General features: G+C 37.8%; 1 protein-coding gene across 1 annotated transcript in view; it reads left to right on the top strand.

Annotated features, from left to right (window-relative positions):
- LOC113992859 (protein eyes shut homolog) overlaps nt 1–22132 on the top strand; it is a 262860-nt gene that overhangs the window by 222202 nt on the left and 18526 nt on the right. Inside the window, exons 10-13 of the mRNA XM_027730560.2 lie at nt 583–749; nt 918–1062; nt 6480–6654; nt 13216–13388. Coding sequence (XP_027586361.1) covers nt 583–749; nt 918–1062; nt 6480–6654; nt 13216–13388 — 660 coding nt within the window. The remainder of the gene's footprint in view (nt 1–582; nt 750–917; nt 1063–6479; nt 6655–13215; nt 13389–22132) is intronic.

Raw genomic sequence — 22132 nt, forward strand, 5'->3', positions numbered from 1 at the left:
GCTATTGAGTCAAGGGCAGCAGATGGAGCCTGATACAAGTTGCTAGAGCTTCTTCAGGCACATGTCCCTGCTACTCCCCTTGCCTCACAGCAGCAGGTGTCTGCAAGTTTTGAAGCTGTTAAAGTACCTAACATGAAAGCTGGAAGCATACTGGAATAGGATTAAGTCAAGGCCTGTTCTCACATGCAACTTGAAATTTCAATTATTTTTTTTTTTTTTAGATTTTGGAAAAAGTTGAAAATTTATTCATGTTCCATGGGGAGGGAACAGCAATGACTTCTAAATCCACCACGGTCAACAGGTTTTGTGAACGTCACTAACTAAACTGCAGTGTGAAAAAGATCTTCCTTTAAAAAGCCTATAAATGTTTTAAATCCCTGCAGTTTCTATTTTAAATCCACAAAAATACTGGAAACAGCATTACAAGTTAGGCAGAGATTGTTAGAAATACTTAAGAAGCTTAAAACCTTCCTGGCTAAAATATTCTAAACTGCTACCTTTTCAGTGGATTTGGAGAATATTTTATGTACTGGTATTTACTAAATCCTGGAATAAGTAGTTATTATTTTTTTGTGTTTTCAGGTCTGAATGGAGATGATTTCTTGGAGTTAGGCCTCCGTAATGGGAGAGTGGTATATAGCTACAATCTAGGTTCTGGCACAGCAACGATCATCAGCAAGGCACTTGATCTGACACTCCATATTCATGTCATCCATCTTGGCAGAAATCTCCAAAAAGGCTGGCTGAAGGTAATTCCTTTAGAAGGAAAATGTTCTCTGTATTTTTTCACATTTCATATGGAAAGATTAAAAATTATTTCTGTGTTTCTCTGTAAAGCTGGGAGGACTGTCTTCCTTAGGAGTTCCTAAATAAGGCAAATTCCTTTGTTGTAACAAATATAAATGTCTCATTGAAAGGTGGATGATCAGAAGAATAAAACTGTCACTTCTCCTGGGAGGCTGGTTGGACTCAATGTCTTCAGTCAGTTTTATTTAGGAGGTTATCGCGAGTATACTCCAGAACTCCTACCAAAGGGACCCAGATTTAAGAATGGCTTTCAAGGTAAAGATTACACCATTTTCAATTCCTTTTAAAACATGCATTAGATTGTTTCAGTTACCAATGAAAGAAAGGTATAAAATCTCTGCCTTATCAGGAAACAAACTGGGTTTGTTGAATTTCCTTGGCTGAAATTCCTGTGGCTTTTTCATTGTTTCACCATGATAGCCTAAGAAATATGATGCAAAAAGAGGCTTTACTAAATATTTTTAATACTTTCTGTTTCTGCTAAAAATGGAAGTTCTCCATTATATAAACTCTTCTTTTGTGCCCCCGTTCTACAACATCTTTTCAAAAGGACTTTGTTTCCCTGTGGTAGTTTAGATTCTTCTCCCACTGTGACTAGCAGTGCTAGTTTGGGTAATAGCTTTCATGCTGTAACCTTCTTTCTGATAGGACATCATGAAATCTGATTCTTTTTCCAAACATTATGATCTAGGTCTCCAGACAGGACCTAAGTAATTCCTCTTGGGAATATTTATCTAGCAGATACTAATTTCTGCCTCAAAACTAATATTTGAAGCTTTGTATAAATCTGAATTCAACTCCTACCAAATCAGCAATGAAGCAAAGGATTTGTTTGTGACACTTTATTTGCATTCCTTATTCCCTTAGAAACAATGTGCTTGATATTTGTGAGGTAAACTTGGATTTATTTTAAGGACTGGAAAGCCTTTCAAACGAAAAGAAAACATTTTGCAATAGTAAAACAAACTCTGAGTTCTCAGTTATAAAACCGGAGGCACGTTATCAAAGACAAGCACAGCAATAAAATTCACTTTCATATGCTACTACACTCTATCTGCACTAAGACCATGTAGCTGCCTGTTTTCCAGCCATCACCTTACTTCTTTTTCTTACACAGAAATTTCCTCAAAATCGATTTCATATCTTATGGTCAACTATTCACTCAGAAAGTCATATTAACTAATATCTCAGCTGTCTCTGTCTTTTCAGGAGGTATGGATTGTATAGTTATACTTATCCTAGCCTCTTAACAGCTTTCAAATTGGCATATCATAAAACCTAATGTCTGTTTAAGTATTTTAGTTGGGTCAATATTTGTGAAGCACTTCTGGCTTTACTTATGGACACGTTAATGTCAGGGGTGACCAACAGGAATCTCTGGTGCTTCACTTTAGCCATAAACCTTTTGAAACTGTTGCAACTGTATTTTAATGGTTGAATTTCTACAAATGCAGTATGAATAATCAAAACAAAAAAAAATCAAATTTCATGTACTGTTAGTTACCGTACTAGTTATTGATTTTTCTTACTCTTTAAAAAGAAGTATTTAGTACAAAATTTTGTCAATCATGTAGCACATAAACAATTTACTCTTTGCCCCTGACATTCAGAATAGTAAGTCCACTATACTTTCTAATTCATTCCATTCTCCAGTTCCCAGTAGCAGCTTGTCTCTGTTCTCCAGGGCATATTGATTTTCAAGGAATCTGCATTTCTCTATGACCAATATCCTATGATATTTTCTTATGTAGTCAGCATCTCATTTGTTCTTCTAGCTCAGAATGTCCCCACTTTCAGCTCTCAGGATCCTCAGGATCAGAAATAAACCTCTTTAGCTCTTCTCCAGAGTGGGAACTGCAATACCAACAACATAAAAGAAAATTCTGAACTATTTTACTTCAGTCAATTTGCAGCTGTAGGGAACTCACAGAAAAACTCTGGAAGTGACAGTCAAGATAAATTTATCTAGCACATAGTTGATTAAACCACTCAGACTTTTGGAAACTGCTGTTGGCTGCCTTTAAAGACATGATTTATTAAATCCATTTTGCTTCTAATACCAGAGTGTAACTCTCCTTTTGTAAGCAATCACTATTGGATGAAGAAACATTGAGGCCAGCCTTACTGCTGCAGACTAAATGTCCCCAGTGCAATAATTTAGAATTTTTACTCTGTACAGCTACTGTTTCAGACCATTTCCTCCCTTACATGTATGCTTTTAGTAGTTTTTCAAGTAATTTCCATGGAGTAGGAGGAAACTGAAAATGTCTCTAATAAGCTGTAATTTAATAATCAAAAGTTGGGGAATTTTAAATTTAGAAAATTTGGAGATCAGCACCTATAGACTCTTTTGAAAGGCTTATTAACATTTAATGGTACCATAAGCAATTTACAAAACTTCTTTCAGCCCCTGGGAGAAGCTGAAGAAACTAGTAAAGGTAGAGCTCAGATGAAGGAGCCAAGTTCGTGTGGAGTTTGAGGCTCTCTGTGCTTCATCTGAATTTGAGGCTCCTCATGGGTTTACAAGAGCCTTTTGTAAATGGGATGGTAGGATGATTTACTTAAATGCTTGGCTCTTTTTTCATTTCCTATAACAGTGTAATTAAGGGACCTTTGATAGTTTTCTGAGATGTGTAACAGAGCACACTGCAGCTGCTCTAAAAAGTCAAATGTGGGTTTTAGGTAGTTGTAAATCTTGTGGCCAAAGAGACTCAGCCTGCTGATTATGAACAATCTGAAGTGGGAGTATAAAACCAACTACCTTGCGTTCAAAGGTCTGCACAACTCAACACAATGACTCACACAAAGTGAGACAGATAAGTATTTGAAAAAAGCTGGAAGTTACAGCTGAATTTCCAAACCTCCCCTCCCATCTCTGAGAGAGGCATAAAGAAATCTGGTACCAGGAAGAGTTCTGATGTTTCATGCTCTGTGCTACCATGACAGCAGGATGTAGTCTCCAGCTATGGATGTAATTGATGGAGAGCCAGGGCTTGCATACAGAAATAAGTGAGGAGCAGAGAGAGGAGCAACTGGTTGTTCCCATGGTCCTGTTCGTAAGCAGGATGAAGTATAGCTATGGAAGTAATCTGTTCTTTGACAGTAAATACTATTAAATGGAGGAGTAAATAGGCAAAAGAAGCTGCTACCATAAAGCTGAACTGTTGAAGAACCTCTTTCATGCTGACTGAGCCACCTCTTCATATTTTGCAAAAGAAGTAAATAAAATTCCAGGTGCTCCAGTACTTTTATTTAAGAGAAAGTAAACCCAGAACACAGATGAGTTCCATATAGCTACAAATGTAGCCTTTTGGTCAAAGTTTAAATTCATGATAAAGTAGAATATATTGCAAGCCTGCCAGAGTAAAGTCTACTTATCTTTATGTTCCTGCATTGCAGATGTCACAGAAGGAAAGTGAGTTCTGAACTAGCTTTTAGTCAGTCTTACGTCTTCCATCACAGTTTGGTATGATGCATAGAGGCCCTTTGGGTGTTTCAGCCACAGCTCAGAGCAGTCCTGAGAGTCACTGTGGGGGCCATCTTCTCTTTTAGACAAACACCCCACTCACAACCAATCAAGAAAAACAGGGGAAAAACAAAGCATTTTAGGATAGGTAGAATTTTAGACATCTGTAAATTCAGTATGGCATTCAGATAGAAAAGATTTTATCCATGTATCTATTTCTGTCAGTTCTCTTACTGTGTTTTTAGTACATATTCTTGAAAATGCTTGCTTTGTGCATTTTTTTGTCAAATTAGTGCCAAGTGTTTACAAGCAGTAAGGGAAACTAGTGAGAAATTTTGGAAAAAATTCTTTGAACTGTAAAGATATCTCAGAAAAAAAAAAGAAAAAGTAAAGCTGAGTAATGAATTCATATTTCTTATCATAATCTCTGAAGTTTCCTTAATCCATTCCTGGTGGCTCTTTAGTGGTTTGTGAGCTCTGCTTAACTGGGCTGAAAGCTATAAAATAAATTGAAAGTAAAAAAAGTCTTTGCAGGAAGCTCCAAGTGTGGTCTAAGGAGTCCCAAGACAAAAGATTACAAACAAAAAAGTAGTGTATAATCTCTGAGTGCACTGTCTTGAAGTCTGATTTCAGTTTAATTGCATAAAACTCTGATCTTCAGAATCTCACTAAGTTTAACTCACAAACTCAGAAGCTTGAGTTCCTCTCGCAAACTTGGCTCTGTCAGAAAACCTCTCCATTATTCAGAATAGTTGGCAGCCTCTCATTAAAAGGGGCCCAGAACTGGCAGAGCAAAGGGAATTCAGGTCAGAGAGAAGGTCAGCTGATCCCTCTGCAGAAGTTTGTATAGTGTTTGCTACAACAGGCTCAAATTCCTGCTCTGACTCCTTCATCTGCATCCCCGTGACTAAGAATCAGAAAAAAATAGGGAAATTAAATAAAAGTTTCTGTTGAACTTACAAAACTGGGCCAAAATACTCTTGTACCTACTACTTGCTTTGTTCCAGTGCTCAAGAGCTGCTTCTAACCTAGATGGCACAGTTAGACTGTGGTTGGTACAGTTAAATTAGTCATCAACACAAATGCCAGTTTATTTTCCATGATGATCTTAGCAGTCCTTGGGGACTCACTGTGCTTTCCATTGTTTACACAGAGCTCTGGGCTGCTTTTTCTTAGCACTTCAGCAAGACTCAGGAGAACAGAACATGCTTTATCTGCTACTGATAAACAGATGAAACATTAGTTAGGATTTACCAAGCAAAAGGTGGCCTAAAAACCAACCCTGTAAACAGGAAAGAACAATAATACAAAGATTGGAAATAATCATCAAATTAAGCTATTTTTATATTGTTTATTATGAGTTTCTGAATAACCAGTTATATATCAATATAGACAGAACTATGAAATGTGTGTAATATGGAAAAGCCTGTCTAAGAAAGCTATTTTCAATAACATTGTTCTAACTGTGGTTAAATTAGTGATCTTGCTATAGATATTACTTATACAAAGTATATGACTATAAAAAATCCTATTGGATATTCATTGGGTCTTTCAGGTGCAAGTCTTTTTCTTATGTGATTTCAGTGAATCAGGCAAAAACTCACATTAAGTGATGTTTTAAAAAACAGTGTAACAGTTACTTGCAATCTCCATATCATATCCTATCCTTGATTTTAATATCAAGCAGAGAGCCTCCAGCATGCACTGCTGAAAAGCTACTATTCTCAAGCTTTCAGACACTGGGGGAATTCACTATATGTCAGCTAAATTGTATAAATCATATTTAGAAAGGTATGAACATTTCCAAATACATTACTGTACTAGTTTAACTAAAGTGGTTTCAAACCTGATTTTTAGTTTTTCTATATATATTTATGTATATATCTGGGTAGCATCTCTAAAGTGCTTAGGGTTACCTTTAAATGTGACTTTACATCACTTGGATGCTTGCGTATATTTTGTAAAGTTACTTAGGATTTGATCCAAAAAGATATACTATATGGCATCAGCTTCAGTTTTGCAGGATATAAATTAGCACATGGATCCATAAATATGATTCAGAAATACTGATTAATTAATTAAGTTAGGCTAACTATTCTGTGACACCACTAGGAGAGCAGACTCTCCACTGTCCTGTTGTTTGGTTTGGTTTGACTTCCTATGTCTGTTTTAAACTTCATTGATTTCTTTCTTTCTTTTTTTTAAGGTTGCATTTTTGATGTTCAAGTTCGTACAAGCATCAATCAAGGGTTTAAATCACCAGGCACTCCAGAAGGACACCCCAATTCTGGTCGCAATGTTGGACAATGTAAAGATTCCCCATGCAGTTTAATAAAATGCAGAAATGGTGGGAAGTGCATAGAAAGCGGCTCTACTGTTTAGTAAGTATATATATATATTAGAGTACAGCATAGACTGATCTCTAGACTAATAACTATGGTAATTTAGTGTATTGATAATAGAAGGAGACTAATAGAAAGGGAGAGAAAGAAAGAGAGAAAGAGAGAGAGAGAAAGAGAGAAAAAAAGAAAGAGAAAGAGAGAGAAAGAGAGAAGGAAAGAGAAAGAGAGAAAAAGAGATGGACTGGTTCTGCTCCACTGAAGTGACTGGCATCCAGACTTACTATGAACTGCATGGGTAGAACTAGGTGTGACAGTTTTTTAAAACAAATGAGCAGTCAAGGTAGCAGAGAAGAAATAGCGAAGAGGAGAGCTTGACTGTCCTAATGTTTGAATGTGGTTGATGAGACAAAAATAGGTGACTTCTGTTCCCTGGAAATCAGTATTTTCACATAAGAACCCCCTTTCTGGAGTAGACCACTGACTGCCCAACATCAGAAATTTCTGAGACAGTTTAAACCTGTAGGAGCTTCAAACATTGTTTGAACTACGTCAGTTCATCAGACAAGCTGTTCACATGGCTGATCTATGAAATAATATGTGGTAGCAATGACAGCTCACCCAGAAGACAAGTCTGTGGTCTTTCCTGCCTTGTCACTAAATGTAGATGGATCTAAGTGCCCAAGGTGTAAGGCATGGTAAAGAACGAAGTACATTTGCAGTTCCAAATTGTTGCTGTGTGTCAACACTTCCATTGTAATAAATCTTGTTTTCAAACACTTTGTAACGCAGGTGTAAAACCTTTGCTGATGAGCCATTTTTTATTTTAAAAGTATCTGCCAAGATTAATTATACTTGCTTCCCTTCCTATGCTTTCACATGTGTTCATTTATTTACATACATTTGCAACATCTTTTTAGAAAGAGAAAAGTGCTGATTTAAAACTTCTGAAGACACTGACTGAAAACATTGCAGATAACAAGACAGATGAGGATGAAAAAACAGGCTTCACACTGTGGAGCCTCTGTGCATGACGCTGCTTAAAACAACAAAGACCCGTCCTTCTGTGTGCTACAAAAAAAAGTTTGCATACCTGTCAAGCTAAAAATAATCTACTTGACTCTGTATTGGAGAGAGAATTATATGGTAATTGGTTTTGCTGTCATGACAAAAATCTTCACCTGTAAGAGAACCAGTACAAAACTAGTGCTTCTAAAGCAAGTAAGGCTGTACTGAAATTTGGAAAACTGACCCTGAGATTCAGCATACATTCCCTCCCCATTCCCCTTATGAGCGTATTTATATTCTCTTAAATACAGTAATGAAGGAAATGCTTTGAAAGATAAAATTTGGGATTCCTTTCCAATTGTTGCACTGCAGTATGTCCCAACTGTTGCATTTTACACGATCCTTCCTGAGTTAAACCCTTACATTTAGAGTCTTTGATTTTTCTAATAAGAAAGGATAATAGCCCTCTTTACACTTATGAGCATATTAGAGGAGATACAAAACTAAAATTTCAAGAGAAAAATAAGTATCATAAATATCAGCTAAGTATGACACTTCCATTCACCCACCTAAATCCTTGCTGCAGCAATTTACCCAGCCATGCTAAGACACAGAACCACCAGCAGCAGCATCTAGAGCACATTTGGAAAGCAGGTGCCAAAGAGGTGTGAATGTAACTTACATATAATTTCTATCAATGCATAGTAGCTGTCAATGCCATCTCACATTTTCTCGAGGGAACTTCCTTCTCTTTTAAAATCATCGGTGTTCCTTTGAAGAGCAGAGTCCTTGAGGGAACTGGATTTGCATTCAAATATTTTTTTTCTCCTGAAATGAGATCTCTCCAGAGGTTTTTGTTGCTGATTTGAGCTATTTTTATGTCCTGCTTTCACTACCCTACCAGAAATTGTGCAATGCTGTTAAGCTGTAGATTCAGTTACTATAGGGACAATGCTTTGATCTAAATAAAACTAGAAATACACAGCATTAAACTTTACATTCTGGCCAGCAACAGAGCACAATTGCTATGTTTTAATAAAATAAAGGGGAAATATTTGAATAATAAAATGAAGAATCTGTTGTTCAAGGGACAATAGTATTCCCCATTATTTTATTTATGGCACAGAATCATATAAGATAGAAAACTAGATTGTCTGTGATGTGTTATCATATCAACTGCCTTATCAGCAAGGGTTTGTTGATGAAGTAAAAGTGTGCCTTGTGTGCACTTTGAGCAGAACATCAGACATAATGGAGAGGATTGAGTTTGCTAAATGTAAGCATGTAGTGTCACTTTAGATACCCCTGGGTAGACTGTTCAGAGATCAGCTGCTGCTTCAGAAGAGCTTAGGACTTGCATAAGTCTTCTGTTGTATCTCCAAGCCTCATGTGGGTTTCTCAGTACTCTATAGCTTTCAAAGAGCATCAGCCACTCAGGTTTAGGAAGTTAAATCATACCCCTCTATGGCAGAGATACATCCCATAAAATGAGCTGCTGCAGTCTCATTATTAGGCTAGATTCAATTAGAACAAATTTTCAGTGCAAGGACAGAATCAATATTTAACACAAGGACATACTTTTATAGTTTGTAAGGGAAAAGACATTTAGCTATTTAATTGTTGTGGTTTAGAACAATGCAAGTTTCTATTTTGGGGAGTGAATTTGCTATCTAAAAATTCCATTCCATGGTTCTCTTTGTTTAAATATGGTTAATCCCCTTCCAATCTTAGTTTCTTCAGACTCCAGTTTTACCTTCTAATCTAAAGATGGACTGCTTTTTGTTAATGCTCTAGTTTTCCACTGTGTGAATTTAAAACCACTCTTACTTAGAGATCTACTCCCTTGCTCAGCATTTTTCACTTCCAATACAATACAAATTTAAGAACTGTGTCCAGAAATCTGCAGTAGTTTCAGTAGTCTGATGTGGTGGCCAATACATGCTGATACAAATTTGAGATGTCCTGCAATATCTGAGATAACCATATGATGTTAAGAAATGCGTCATTTCTTCCTGGAACAGTGATTAGAGAGTACCCTAGGGAGTTTCAGATGGCACTAAATATCTATCTGATCTAAGCTGTTTTAACTAATTAGATAAATTAAGGAAGCCTCTGATCTCCATCGACTACATGCCCATTTTAGATATAGACTCCTAAATTCAGGTGTCAGAATATGCAGAGCTGAACTTCTCCTCATTTGTTTGATTTGACACCACATTTGCATAACTATAGGAAGTTCCATATTTGTTAGCATTGAGAATGATATTTTAAACATGATATTTTCTATATTTAATATAAAAATAATTTTTGTGCAATTTAGGAAACCACACTGGATTAAGCAAACCTTCCAATTCTTCACAAATCTTTTAGAACCTTTAGTTATTTCCCTATAAGGTTCGAGAAATGCTTCTGGTTTGACTAGGAATTTGTGTAGTAATATAGAGATATTTCTTACATAGTTTGTAAAATAAGATAACTTTTCAATAATTTTTTTAAATGTTGTCTGAATTTTTATATTTAAAAAAAAATATGTTTTGTTCCATAACCAACAGTGACATACACTTATTGTCCTTGCTTATGTAGAAAGTGTGTTACTTGTTTGAGATCTAATTTTGGCTTTTGTAAGGGACTTTGAACTCAGAAAATCCTTCTATGAATATTGCATGACACTGTTAAGAATCTGGCAAGACAACAACAATAAGAAGACATTAAATTAAACTCTCCTTGAACTTCCTAAATACAAATATTTCAGAACTTGAAATGGTATCTGAAATTTCCAGAATTGAAAGAGAACTTCTGTTTTATTTCTCTGGGATATGTGAATTTGAGAGTTCTTGCTTCCTGAACTGGCCGACTGCCATATACATGCTGTGAAGTACACCCTATTAAGTGTGTACTTAATAAGAGTCCTTTAAGGATTCAAGATTATCCAGTTTGTTCTCGGACACACTATTAAAGTTGTATATGAAAGACTTTCTACCCTTTCCCACCTAAAACCATGCTTTATTAAAAAATAAGAGATATTTTGGCAGTTGTTCTTGTGAAACTGGAGTATAGAAGAATTAATTTAATCCATGTTCTTCAAAAAGCTGTAAATATGGAAGTATTTTGCAGTGACGTTTAGCTCCTAAGACATATAAACTCAGAGTATCTCCAGCTGAGCTAAGCATATAAGATCCCATCACAATCAATGGGGGTCCAAGCCTTTACAGTTGTCTAAACGTTGGCATTCTAATGGCACAGGTCCTGGGACACCTTTTCTGGTCTTCACAATGTGTCCAGAGGAGCACAAGTCTTCTGCAGTTCTTCTGTTTAATCTGCTAGCTTGACACATCTCTCAGATACACTGGGTATCAGATGGCAGATACAATTAGTCGCATGGCATTAAATGAATGTAGGACCTTATCATTAGAGTCATGCATGTATTGTTTTGTAGGATGGATTGTGCTCCAGTTCCTGTGACTGTTTCAGCTGGAAACCCACTGATTAGCATATGAGCTCAGCCAGCTACTTGAGGATCCCATTTCCTAAACTTGAGCATTCAGTGATGTCCATCAGAAACTCGTCTCCCTGATGTCAAACTGCTTCTCTCATATACCTGTAGGAAGGCAACTGGGGGCACCTAATGTAATGTAAAATTAGCTGTCGATCTCAGAATGAATCTTGCCTCTTATGCCAAAGAAATACCAGGAGTGTCTGGATGATGCTCTACTTTTAGGTAGTTCTGCAAGAAGCAGGGAGTTGGACTCAAAAATCCTTATAAGTCCCTTTCAACTCAAGGTATTCTGTGATTCAAAATTAGTCTTTAAATCCCTGAGAGTCAAGGCACTAGTGATGTTGCAAGCTTATTAGGTTCTCTTGGTCTCAAAAAACAGTAAGCAACCATAACCAAGAAGATATAAACTAGACCAGAGTGGCAGGCCACATGATGGAAAGGATTTGACATGCTGCCTCTTCTCCTATTCCTCTGAGGATTAGGAAATTTTGGATCTAAACTTCTCAACACCAGTCAAACTTGCTTAGGAGTGTTACATGGGTTTCGTTTGTTCATAGACCATTGCCACTGTAGGCCAGCAAACATGTTCAGCTCTGTGCAAATAATTTTCAACTCATTTAGAAACTTTTGCTAGGTCATGAAACACAAGAATTAAAAGAAATTTAAACAGACATATGCATACACGAGCATGGGAAAGGGGAAGAACCCTCATGTATGCTGCCCAACAGCAGTAGCTTCAGCTCCAAGCACCCTGTCTCACAGCCCAAGGAAGGGACATTGCTGTTTGCACTCATGAGTTAAATTACTTCCCCTTCTCGGTAGCTTTCATGCCTCAAAGCATAACATTTATAGCTGAGACAGAAAGCATTCTGATGCTGATTTTGATGAATTGAGGTGCTTTTGCTTTTGCAGGGTCCTATCCTCTTTTCCCCTTCATTCCAAATAGCTGTTTATCACTCTGAAAAGTTTGTTAGCTGGGTTTGTTTACATGTTGTTGTCTGATCTGAAGGTTTGGTGAAACAGAAGTTTCACAGCCTCCTCATTATCTTTTATCCAGAAGCAGTGAGGTGATTAATGGAGGAAATGTAGCTCAGTGAGTTCAAAGAAAAAGTCAAGACTTTGCACATAGAAAAAAACCTCAAACACTGGTTAAGAATCAATCAAAATATATGAGTTTTCATTCTTAGCCTTGAGAGAGAAACCTTCCAGAAAAAAATCCATAAGTGCTTTTATTCAGGGGAACAATGTTTTTATCATAAAGTGTTACTAAATTCTAAAATACATATTTCATTTTACCTTTTTCGTAAGGAGGGCATTTTAAGTGCTAAGTGTATTCTGTATTTAAAAATTCCTATAAAATTCATACTGATTTTAAATTTAGATGTGTGATTTTTTTGTTTGTTTGTTTCCCTGACCTGGATGAAAGAAAGGCATAAAGAACAGCAGACAATAACAATTACAATGATTCAGTCTGTTTAGAAAATTTGCTTATGGTGTAGATTTACAATCATAGATACATGAAATCCAGATTACCACCTCTTTCATGGCCGGATCCACTATCCTTTTTCCATCAAGTGCTTCAACAAACCTACCTCTAATGTGCCAGTTATAAGAATTTAGCAAATTAATAAGTGAAAGGCAGTTGCTGACAGACTCCTGTTAGTAGTTAAAATTTCAAACTGGTAGCAATTTCACTTATGCTAACATCTGGTTTTATTTTTGTGGTTGCTCTTTGCTGCTTACCTTGCCCTTTTGAATGTCCACTTTAACTCCTCCTAATTTTTGAAGCCAAGGCCTTTTTCAGTTATTTGTAGAGTAAGACATAAAAAAAAAAAAAAAGCTACAACCCCTTTTTTTTAACAGATGCTAATATTGTAATCTTAAGATTCAAAATAAAATGTTTCCTATTAAGAACATTTTTCTTTTATAATAAAGTGAACATACAAAGAAGTTAAATGAGGAACTTTTCTGTTAACCAGTTTGGATCAGATTATTAAATACAGGTATCCAAACTTGAAAATCTTGATTAGATTGCTACTGACATGTTGATTTCTTTTGATAAAAACATTGAATTCTTTCCTTTCACTTACCCTCCATAGCTGTGACTGCCTCACTGGATGGAAAGGTGCATTTTGCACAGAAATAGTGTCAGTATGTGAACCTGAGCATGATCCTCCACATCTGTGTAGGCAAGGTGGTACCTGTGTGCCACTGCCTAATGGCTACACATGTCACTGTCCTCTTGGAACAACTGGTACCTACTGTGAACAAGGTATGTCAAATGGATAGTGCATTGTACAGTTATGGGATAATGCATAGATGTAAAATCACGGTATTTTGCAATATATCAATTAAATGTGACATGGAGATATAAAGTACAAAATAGGTTTTATTTACAGAAAGTGAATTTAGAAGTAATTTAAAGCTATGAATCGTTAGATATTGTTTTCTTACTCTGCTCATTTTTAACAGCATTTGTTCCTTCCATTTTTTCAAATCATTCAACCACATTCACAGGCAGGATGGACATGATTTGTTAGATACCAAGGAGACAGGAAGCATGGCAGAGAAATGTTATAGTGCTTAGTTCAATTGCCAAGCTCACCATAATGAAGTATGATGAGAAATACACTTGACAGCTCAGTACTACTGCAGAAGGGGGAAGCATCTGGGACCTTATCTAATTTCTACTGATGCTAATGGAGAGGTTCCTGGTTTTGTATTTCTTACCCTTATGTCTAGGAATCTTTTGTCTGTCTTCTTCTCTGAGAGATTACACAAATAAATATTCAACAGTGTGGAAACACATGTGCTACAAGCTCAGGGACTTTTCCTGTGAGTGCTCAAAGTGTGCTTTGAGCGTAAGGAAATGCAGTACAGTCCACACCCTCTATTTCACAGCTCTTAGATTCATGTTAATATTTTACAAGCTTATGTTTTTCCTTTGAGAAGCTCTCTGCAGAACTTTTGGAGAACTCCAGTTACTATTAAATAGCCCCCTTTCCAAACTGCTTGTCAAGGTCCAGCCTCCCTTGTTGTGTGAGTTGCAAGCACAAAACTGAGAACCTGAACTGCATCTGACCTGATTTGCAGTCCTCACACTATAGATGGATAGTTTTTAAATCCCATTACATTTTGAAAGAAAAAGAATATAGCTTCTGGAAAGTCATTGTTAAACTCCTTATTCCTTGTAAGAACGTGCTTGCTTTATTGCCTCTGCTACAAAAGCTGTTCAAGGTTCTTTCTATGAACTTTTCAACTTTGAATTCTCATTTCAAATGAGGTTTTCAAAAGTAATGCCATCGAGATCCAGGATACTGATCACCAGGACATGTGCTATACATAAAGCAGGTAATTAATCAGGTAAACTCTCCTGTGTTCTGGTTTCAGAATAGATTTGGGTCTTCTTATGATGGGCACTATTATCAGTACAAATAGGTTATATCTGAGCAACAGAAAATTGTATTTCTTGTAAATTATCTTCCTTTTAGTAATTCCTCCACCTGGTAAACACATTAGAGGGTTCCTCCGTTTTATTTAAAGGACTATTTGTTTTTATGAATAGGGACTATGGATCCTGACCAAACTCTTTGCCCTGTATTTCACCTTACTCTGGCAGAATAATGAATTATCATGAGATTTTTCAAAGAGCAGTTTGCTCTTTTAGTGGGTGGCGAATTGCTAAAAAACAGCTGCTTATCAAGATTGAATATCTTATCTCTAGATTAATGGTGGTTATTGGAGCCAAAAGAAAAAAAGACAGAGAGCAATGAGCAGCCAAAGGGTCCAGGAGAAAACAAAGGGTAATTAAATGATGGAGACTAATGAATGTGTAAGAAGGAAGGAAAAAAGTGTGAGGAAAAGGCAGAAGAGATTTATGAGGCAAAAAAGAAGCAGAGTAGAATAACAAAGAGGGCTTCACCAAATAATAGCAACTGGTAAATACAATACAACAGTATGGATTGCACAGGAACAAGTCAGGTGAAGTGAGTAAATGGGGCAGTAGGGGTAGAACCACAATAACACAGAAGAGTACTCTGAACAAAAATATTAAGGGCTCTTAGACACAAACTGGTAATAATCAAACAGTTATGTGCTTAGAAAACACTAAAAATGTTCTAGGTTCTTTATGAACTATGTACATGAGAAATGAGAGATGAAAGCATATGTACAGATGAAGATGAAACTGTTCTTAACTGTGATGTGTCCTGCTTAGAGCATCAACTCAAACCACCAAGGATGCAAAGACTGTCAGCACAGAGATACAGCACATTATGCTTAAACTTTAGATGTCTGAGCTGCCCTAACAAGTGTTCAGTAGTTAGAAAATTAAGTTAGAACAACACTAAACCCAGGGAGAGCAAGATCAATTAACAGTTGTCATGACTTGTATGGCCTGAAATTCACAGTTCTTGCTTGATCATCTCACAATGATCATTGTCAAAATGTAAATACTGAGCAATATTCTCAGGAGGTTGCAGTAAGATGTTTGTTAAATCATGTATTTTAGAGGAATTAGAAGAATCAATCCAGTTGATGAAGAGAAGGTAGCAGTTTCAATTACTCTGCATTTCCTATAGGCTCTGTGCAACCAACTAATTATTACTATTCAGCAAGTAATGCACAGGTATTTTGTAGTCTGAAATGCTGAGAGTAAATATTTCATAGTATAGTTCAACTTGCCAAAACAGGTGCCAGGACTTGCACTTCCAGAAGAAAGATCAAGAGGTTTAGCAGGTAGGAAGATGCCTGTGAAATTTAAGACCAGCTTTGGAAAGGCAAGCATCCATAAGGAGCATTAGGAAAAATGGAGAGGGTTGTAAATTAGATCTGAATGGGTCCAAGAAACAAAACCTTGTCAGGCAAGGCAGGGTAATACACTTACTCAAGAATAATTTAAAGCTCTACTTCTTGGGTGTACTACGTTGACCAAACCCATTAACACTCGTAAGACAAGATACTTCTTCAAGAGTGTTGGGTTTCTAGAGTTAACATTGGTGTAAAGAAACAAAACAAATTATTAATTTATACTTTCAGAAATAAAAGTGGTTGTAATGAAATGGGAAGGAAATGGAAGACTAATGAAGGAGTCTTTAGTGTTAACATTGCCATTTGGACTCAAACCACTTTCACGTTTGTGGCACATGAAACAGCAAAGAATGCTGTTCCACTGGTTTGAAAAGTCACAGCTATGACAGTAACACAGCAAAGACATCCCAGTTCCTGAAGTGCATAAATGACAACCAAACATTGGCAGGATCTGGCACAGTGTTATTTCTTAGTTAGCCCTCCATAACCACAAAGATTAGGTGTATGGGGGAAGTAGTTTATTCTGAGGTTTTTTTAAAAGCAGTTATGTTTTCCACAACACCAAAACATGATGTTAATAAAATATTTTGTTCATTTGATTTAAAGTTTGCAACTGAAGTACCTGTCTAAAGTGTCTTCTGGTTAAGAAGTGAAGCCTCAGACAGGAGCAGCATATAATTCAAGAATTTCATTAATACACAGTGTTCAAAAACAATAAGAAATTCCAGCTCCCAGTACTTTGTCTGAGGAGTTTCCTGCATGACTTTGCACACCAAAATCCAGTTTATTCTTGTATTAATGAATATCTTTGTACTTAGATCTCTCAAAGGGCTTCTGAAGGGGAAGAAGTCTCTAAGGACCCAGTTGTTTAATTCTCCTGAAAGTATATAGTAGACCTATTGGCATCAGCGTGACTACTCTGCTGAGAAACAGTGGCCAAGATAAATGTCAAGGATGATTCCTCCTGAGGGAGAAGAAACAGTCTCAAACCCTTTTGTTGCAGATAGTTTGATTTGCTGGACATTGTTATTATATATATGAATACAATATTTTTCTTATATTTAAAAATTACTAAGAAATGCAAACTTCAAAAATACAGACATTATCATAATGCCTGCCTGCAATTATATTCTAATGTCTACTAAATTCTATTTTAGCAGTTTATTCCTATAAGAAGAATGTCCCTGTGTGAGGCTTGTAATCCTGTCTCCAGCAGTAGAAAATAATGAAGTTTTAAAGAAAAAATAAACACAGCAACTATGTACAACATCTCCCTGAAGTACTCTTCTAGCATCCAAACATTTGTGGTTTATCTTTTTTTTTTTTGTACAAGTTTCGAGCTGGCTTCCTGCCAAGTCCCCGAAACCCGACAACAAGGACCTGCTTCCCAGAGAGGGAAGAAAAAAAACAACCTAAGCAACCAAAGCTATAGCAAAATATATATATATATTTTTCATATGAGACAGGTATATACAATGAGAATACTATACACCACAACTCCAGAAATCCCAAACGGCTCCCCAAAAGGGAAGAGGGGGAGGGAGAAGGGAAAAGGACAAAAAGGGACAAAACCCAAACAAGTCAACCAGCCAACTGAAGGTAAATTAGCAAAATCTCACCACTTCCCTTTGAAGAAGCAGGATGGTTAGACACGGTCCAGCGCTCTCCCCTCACACGTGGCAGATAACAGCAGTCGCTGTAGGCCTCAGCTCCAGATAAGCCAGACTGAGACAGGGACCCACCGTTCTCGAACCTCGCCGGAAAGGAAGAGAGCGAGGTCCCTCCTGCTGGCTTTATTTATACCTCAACTTACGTAAAGGAATAGCATGAAATACTTCCGTGGTCACCTTTCTAGTTCCTTCCTGGTTACAAGCTGGTCTCTAGGAAGGCTTAGAGTGAAACCATCACATTCTTCACCCCTTATTCCATACTATTTCTTTACGTAACACCTGTATATTGTGTTCATCTATATCCCGCACATATACATATATACATATATACATATAGTCCATGTTTATTTCGAGGCTGTCGTCTGTTGTTGAAGATCAGCACCAACAGCAGCTTGGTTTGGATTCTTGGCCCTTTCATCACAATCACAGTTCTGTTTTAGGGCTGGTTCATTGGTTTGGGCTGTCTCATCATCGGACATCCTTGGATACCAGTATCAGTTTTGTTTGGGTCTTTTTCCATCTGGTGTCTGGTCTCCTGTAAAACACAACTTAAGGCACAGAATTAGTTGTTCCCCATGGCTAGGTTTCCTTGAGGCACACATTGGATCTCTCCATCCTTCCTCATAACCCACCAGGTATTTCCAGGCCCTTGAGCGAAAACAATCCCACGAATGGGTTTGTCTTGGCCTGAGGGAGGAGTGATCCAAACAGCCTTACCTAACATACCTCTTAGATGGATCGCTGGAACTTTGTCTCCATCTACAGTGTGGAGGGATTCTGCTTGGGCAGGACCAGCTCGGTTGACAGAGCCTCTAGTGTTGACTAGTCAGGTGGCCTTGGTTAAGTTCTTATCCCAATTTTTGTAAGTTCCCTCACCTAGTGCCTTTAGGGTTGTCTTCAACAGTCTATTACACCTTTCTACTTTTCCTGCAGCGGGTGCATGATATGGAATGGGATATACCCATTCAATACCATGCTCCTGTGCCCAAGTAGCCACTAGACTGTTTTTGAAATGAGTCCCGTTGTCTGACTCAATCCACTCTGGAGTGCCATGTCTCCACAGGACCTGCTTCTCAAGACCTAGAATCATGTTTCGGGCTGTTGCATGCAGTACCGAATATGTTTCCAACCATCCTGTGGTTGCTTCCACCATGATAAGCACATAGCGTTTACCTTGGCGGGTCTGTGGCAACATGATATAATCAACCTGCCAGGCCTCCCCATATTTATACTTCTCCCAGTGTCCACCATACCACAGGGGCTTCAACCTTTTTGCCTGCTTAATAGCAGCACAGGTTTCACAGTCACGGATAACTTGAGAGATGATATCCATGGCTAAATCCACCCCTCGGTCTCGTGCCCATCTATGAGTGGCATCTCGGCCCTGATGACCTGAAGCATCATGGGCCCATCGAGCTAGGAACAATTCTCCCTTCTGCTGCCAGTCTAGGTCTGCTTATGATACCTTGACCTGTGCAGCTCGGTCTGCCTGTATGTTATTGGTATGTTCCTCATTAGCTCGTTTCTTGGGCACATGGGCATCTACATGGCGGACTCTCACGTTTAGTTTCTTCACCCTGGCAGCGATGTCTTGCCACAGATCAGCAGCCCAGATGGGTTCTCCTCTACGCTTCCAATTCATCTCTTTCCACTGGTCTAGCCATCCCCATAGGGCATTGGCTATCATCCACGAATCGGTGTACAGGTAGAGCCTTGCCCATCCTTCTCTCTCTGCGATATCTAGGGCCAATTGGACTGCTTTGAGTTCCACAAACTGACTTGATTCGCCATTACCTTCAGTGGCTTCCGCCACTCGTCGGGTGGGACTCCATACATCTGCTTTCCACTTCCAGCTTCGCCCTACAATACAGCAGGAGCCATTGGGAAAAGGGCATAGCGTGTCTCTTCCTCTGGCAGCTTATCATATGGCAGAGCTTCTTCAGCTCGACTCACTGGCTCTTCTTCTTCTTCCGCCAGACTGAAGTTCCCACCTTCAGGCCAATTGGTTATGATTTCCAAGATGCCAGGGTGATTCGAGTTCCCGATTCGGACACGTTGCGTAATCAAAGCAATCCACTTGCTCCACGTGGCGTCGGTGGCATGATGCGTAGAGGGCACCTTCCCTTTGAACATCCAGCTCAAGACTGGTAATCGGGGTGCCAGGAAGAGCTGTGTTTCGGTACCAATTACCTCTGAAGCTGCTCGTATACCTTCATACGCCGCTAAGATTTCCTTTTCCACAGGGGTGTAATTGGCCTCAGAACCTCTGTAGCTTTGGCTCCAGAAACCCAATGGTCACCCTCGCGTCTCGCCAGGCACCTTTTGCCAGAGGCTCCAGGAGGGACCTTTATCTCCAGCTGCAGTGTAGAGTACATTCTTTACATCTGGTCCCGTTCTGACTGGTCCAAGAGCCACGGCATGTGCAATTTCTTGCTTGATCTGCCTGAAAGCTTGTTGTTGCTCAGGACGCCACTGGAAATTGTTCTTTTTACGGGTCACAAAGTAAAGAGGGCTCACAATCTGACTGTATTCTGGAATGTGCATCCTCCAGAAGCCTATGGCTCCCAGAAAAGCTTGGGTCTCTTTCTTGTTTGTGGGTGGAGCCATTGCTACAATCTTGTTGATTACGTCTGTTGGTATCTGGCGTCGTCCATCTTGCCATTTCACCCCTAGGAATTGGATCTCTTGGGCAGGTCCCTTGATTTTGCTCTTCTTGATGGCAAAAGCCAGACCGAGGTAGGGACCCACCGTTCTCGAACCTCGCCGGAAAGGAAGAGAGCGAGGTCCCTCCTGCTGGTTTTATTTATACCTCAACTTACGTAAAGGAATAGCTTGGAATACTTCCGTGATCACCTTCCTAGTTTCTTCCTGGTTACAAGCTGGTCTCCAAGAAGGCCTAGAGTGAAACCATCACTTTTTTTTTTTTTTAAATTTATTTTTCTTGACACTTATTTTAATGGATTAAATCAACTCTCTCATCTTGGCATAAACAGCATCACTAAAGGTGGTGAAAAACTTGAGCAAAAATAAATTTGAAGTCAATGAAGTTTCTCTGACATTAAGCATTGACATGTATTTACACATAAGATAGAACTTTTTAAGGTACTAAGCATATTTATTTCCTAGATAATTTTGTAGAGAAATTAAGAAAACCTGCAATATCAGATTAGTTAACTGAAGATTTCATAGACCTGATAATATTCTCATTTAAGGGGACAGCAATGTAATATTCAAAAGATTCTATAGATGGCACTATTGGAGAAGACTTGCCAGTGGCAAAAATAAACATGGTTTTCACGGCAATATTTCTATACATTTTAAATTATTCAATAGTTTTCTTTAGCGGGATTAGTTTTGTGACACATACATTCATAAAATCTATTAAAATAATTTTTCTTGACTTCAAGGCATGATAATAGAATGCCACTGCCTTTTTCACAACGAAATAAGTTAATAAATAGATTTCTTCAACTATATATTAGTCTCTGAATTCCATAGCTACAAATACTGCCTGTCAACATACAGCTCTTGAAGAACTGAAAGCAAATGTAAAGAGCTTTTCATTGTTCTGTCCTTGGTTTAGTGAGATACTTGTCAAGCAGTAAAGCCATTTCCTTGATGAAAAAATGGCAAACAACTTCCTTGGGCCACATTTATCAACTCAAGTCAACTTTCTAGATATTATTCTGACACCAAATTCCATTATTCCGATACAAAAATACAGCAAAATTTTTGATAGTACCTGGAAAACTGACAGAAAGGAAAAAAAAGTAATGACAATTCTACAACTATTTAATCCATCTTCACAGTCATGGTGAATGAATGAAAAATGGAAAACTGACTTTTGAAATAATTTTAGCGATAAATGTCTTTTTCTTTCTACGTAGTCCAGAATGTTACTTGACATATTTTAACTGCTATTGTAAGACAGATTAATTCACAGTATGATTTAGCTCAAGACTTGACAATATACCTTATATACACACACTGAAGCACATATACATGTACGCATCTGTTGGACTTATCTTACAGTGCAGTTAGATTTGCACAAACTATTTCATAGTTACTATTTGGAAACCTTTCTTTTATTTAAAGGTCTACTGCAGGCACTTATTAACTTGCTGTTTTGAGTGACAGTGATTATTTCCACTGTTATTTCTTCAAACTTTGAGGCAACATGAGCAAAGCTTTAAATAGTAGCTACAGCAGTCCTATCCTATAAGGATAAAATGTGCCATTTGATTTACCTAAAAAGCAATATAAGCTTTCAAGTTTGTTAGTAATAGTCCAGTAAACGTAATATTCTTGATAGGCACAAAGAAACGCGCATTTGTAATATTTATCTGTATAATTTAAAAGGCCAAGTAGAATAAAGTGAATTATCTACTTAAATACATCATATATAAACTCAAGGGAAGTCATGTATGACACAGTGAAGGAGTTGATAATACCCTCCACACCAGGTCAGCCATGTCATCATGGGATGTGATGTCCCAATAAAAATTCCATCATTTACTTACCATTCCCTCCAATCACC

The sequence above is a fragment of the Pipra filicauda genome, unplaced genomic scaffold (genome assembly GCF_003945595.2).
Source record: "Pipra filicauda isolate LSUMZ 115617 unplaced genomic scaffold, ASM394559v2 scaffold30_size5312502_pilon, whole genome shotgun sequence".
Taxonomy (NCBI): Eukaryota; Metazoa; Chordata; class Aves; order Passeriformes; family Pipridae; genus Pipra; species Pipra filicauda.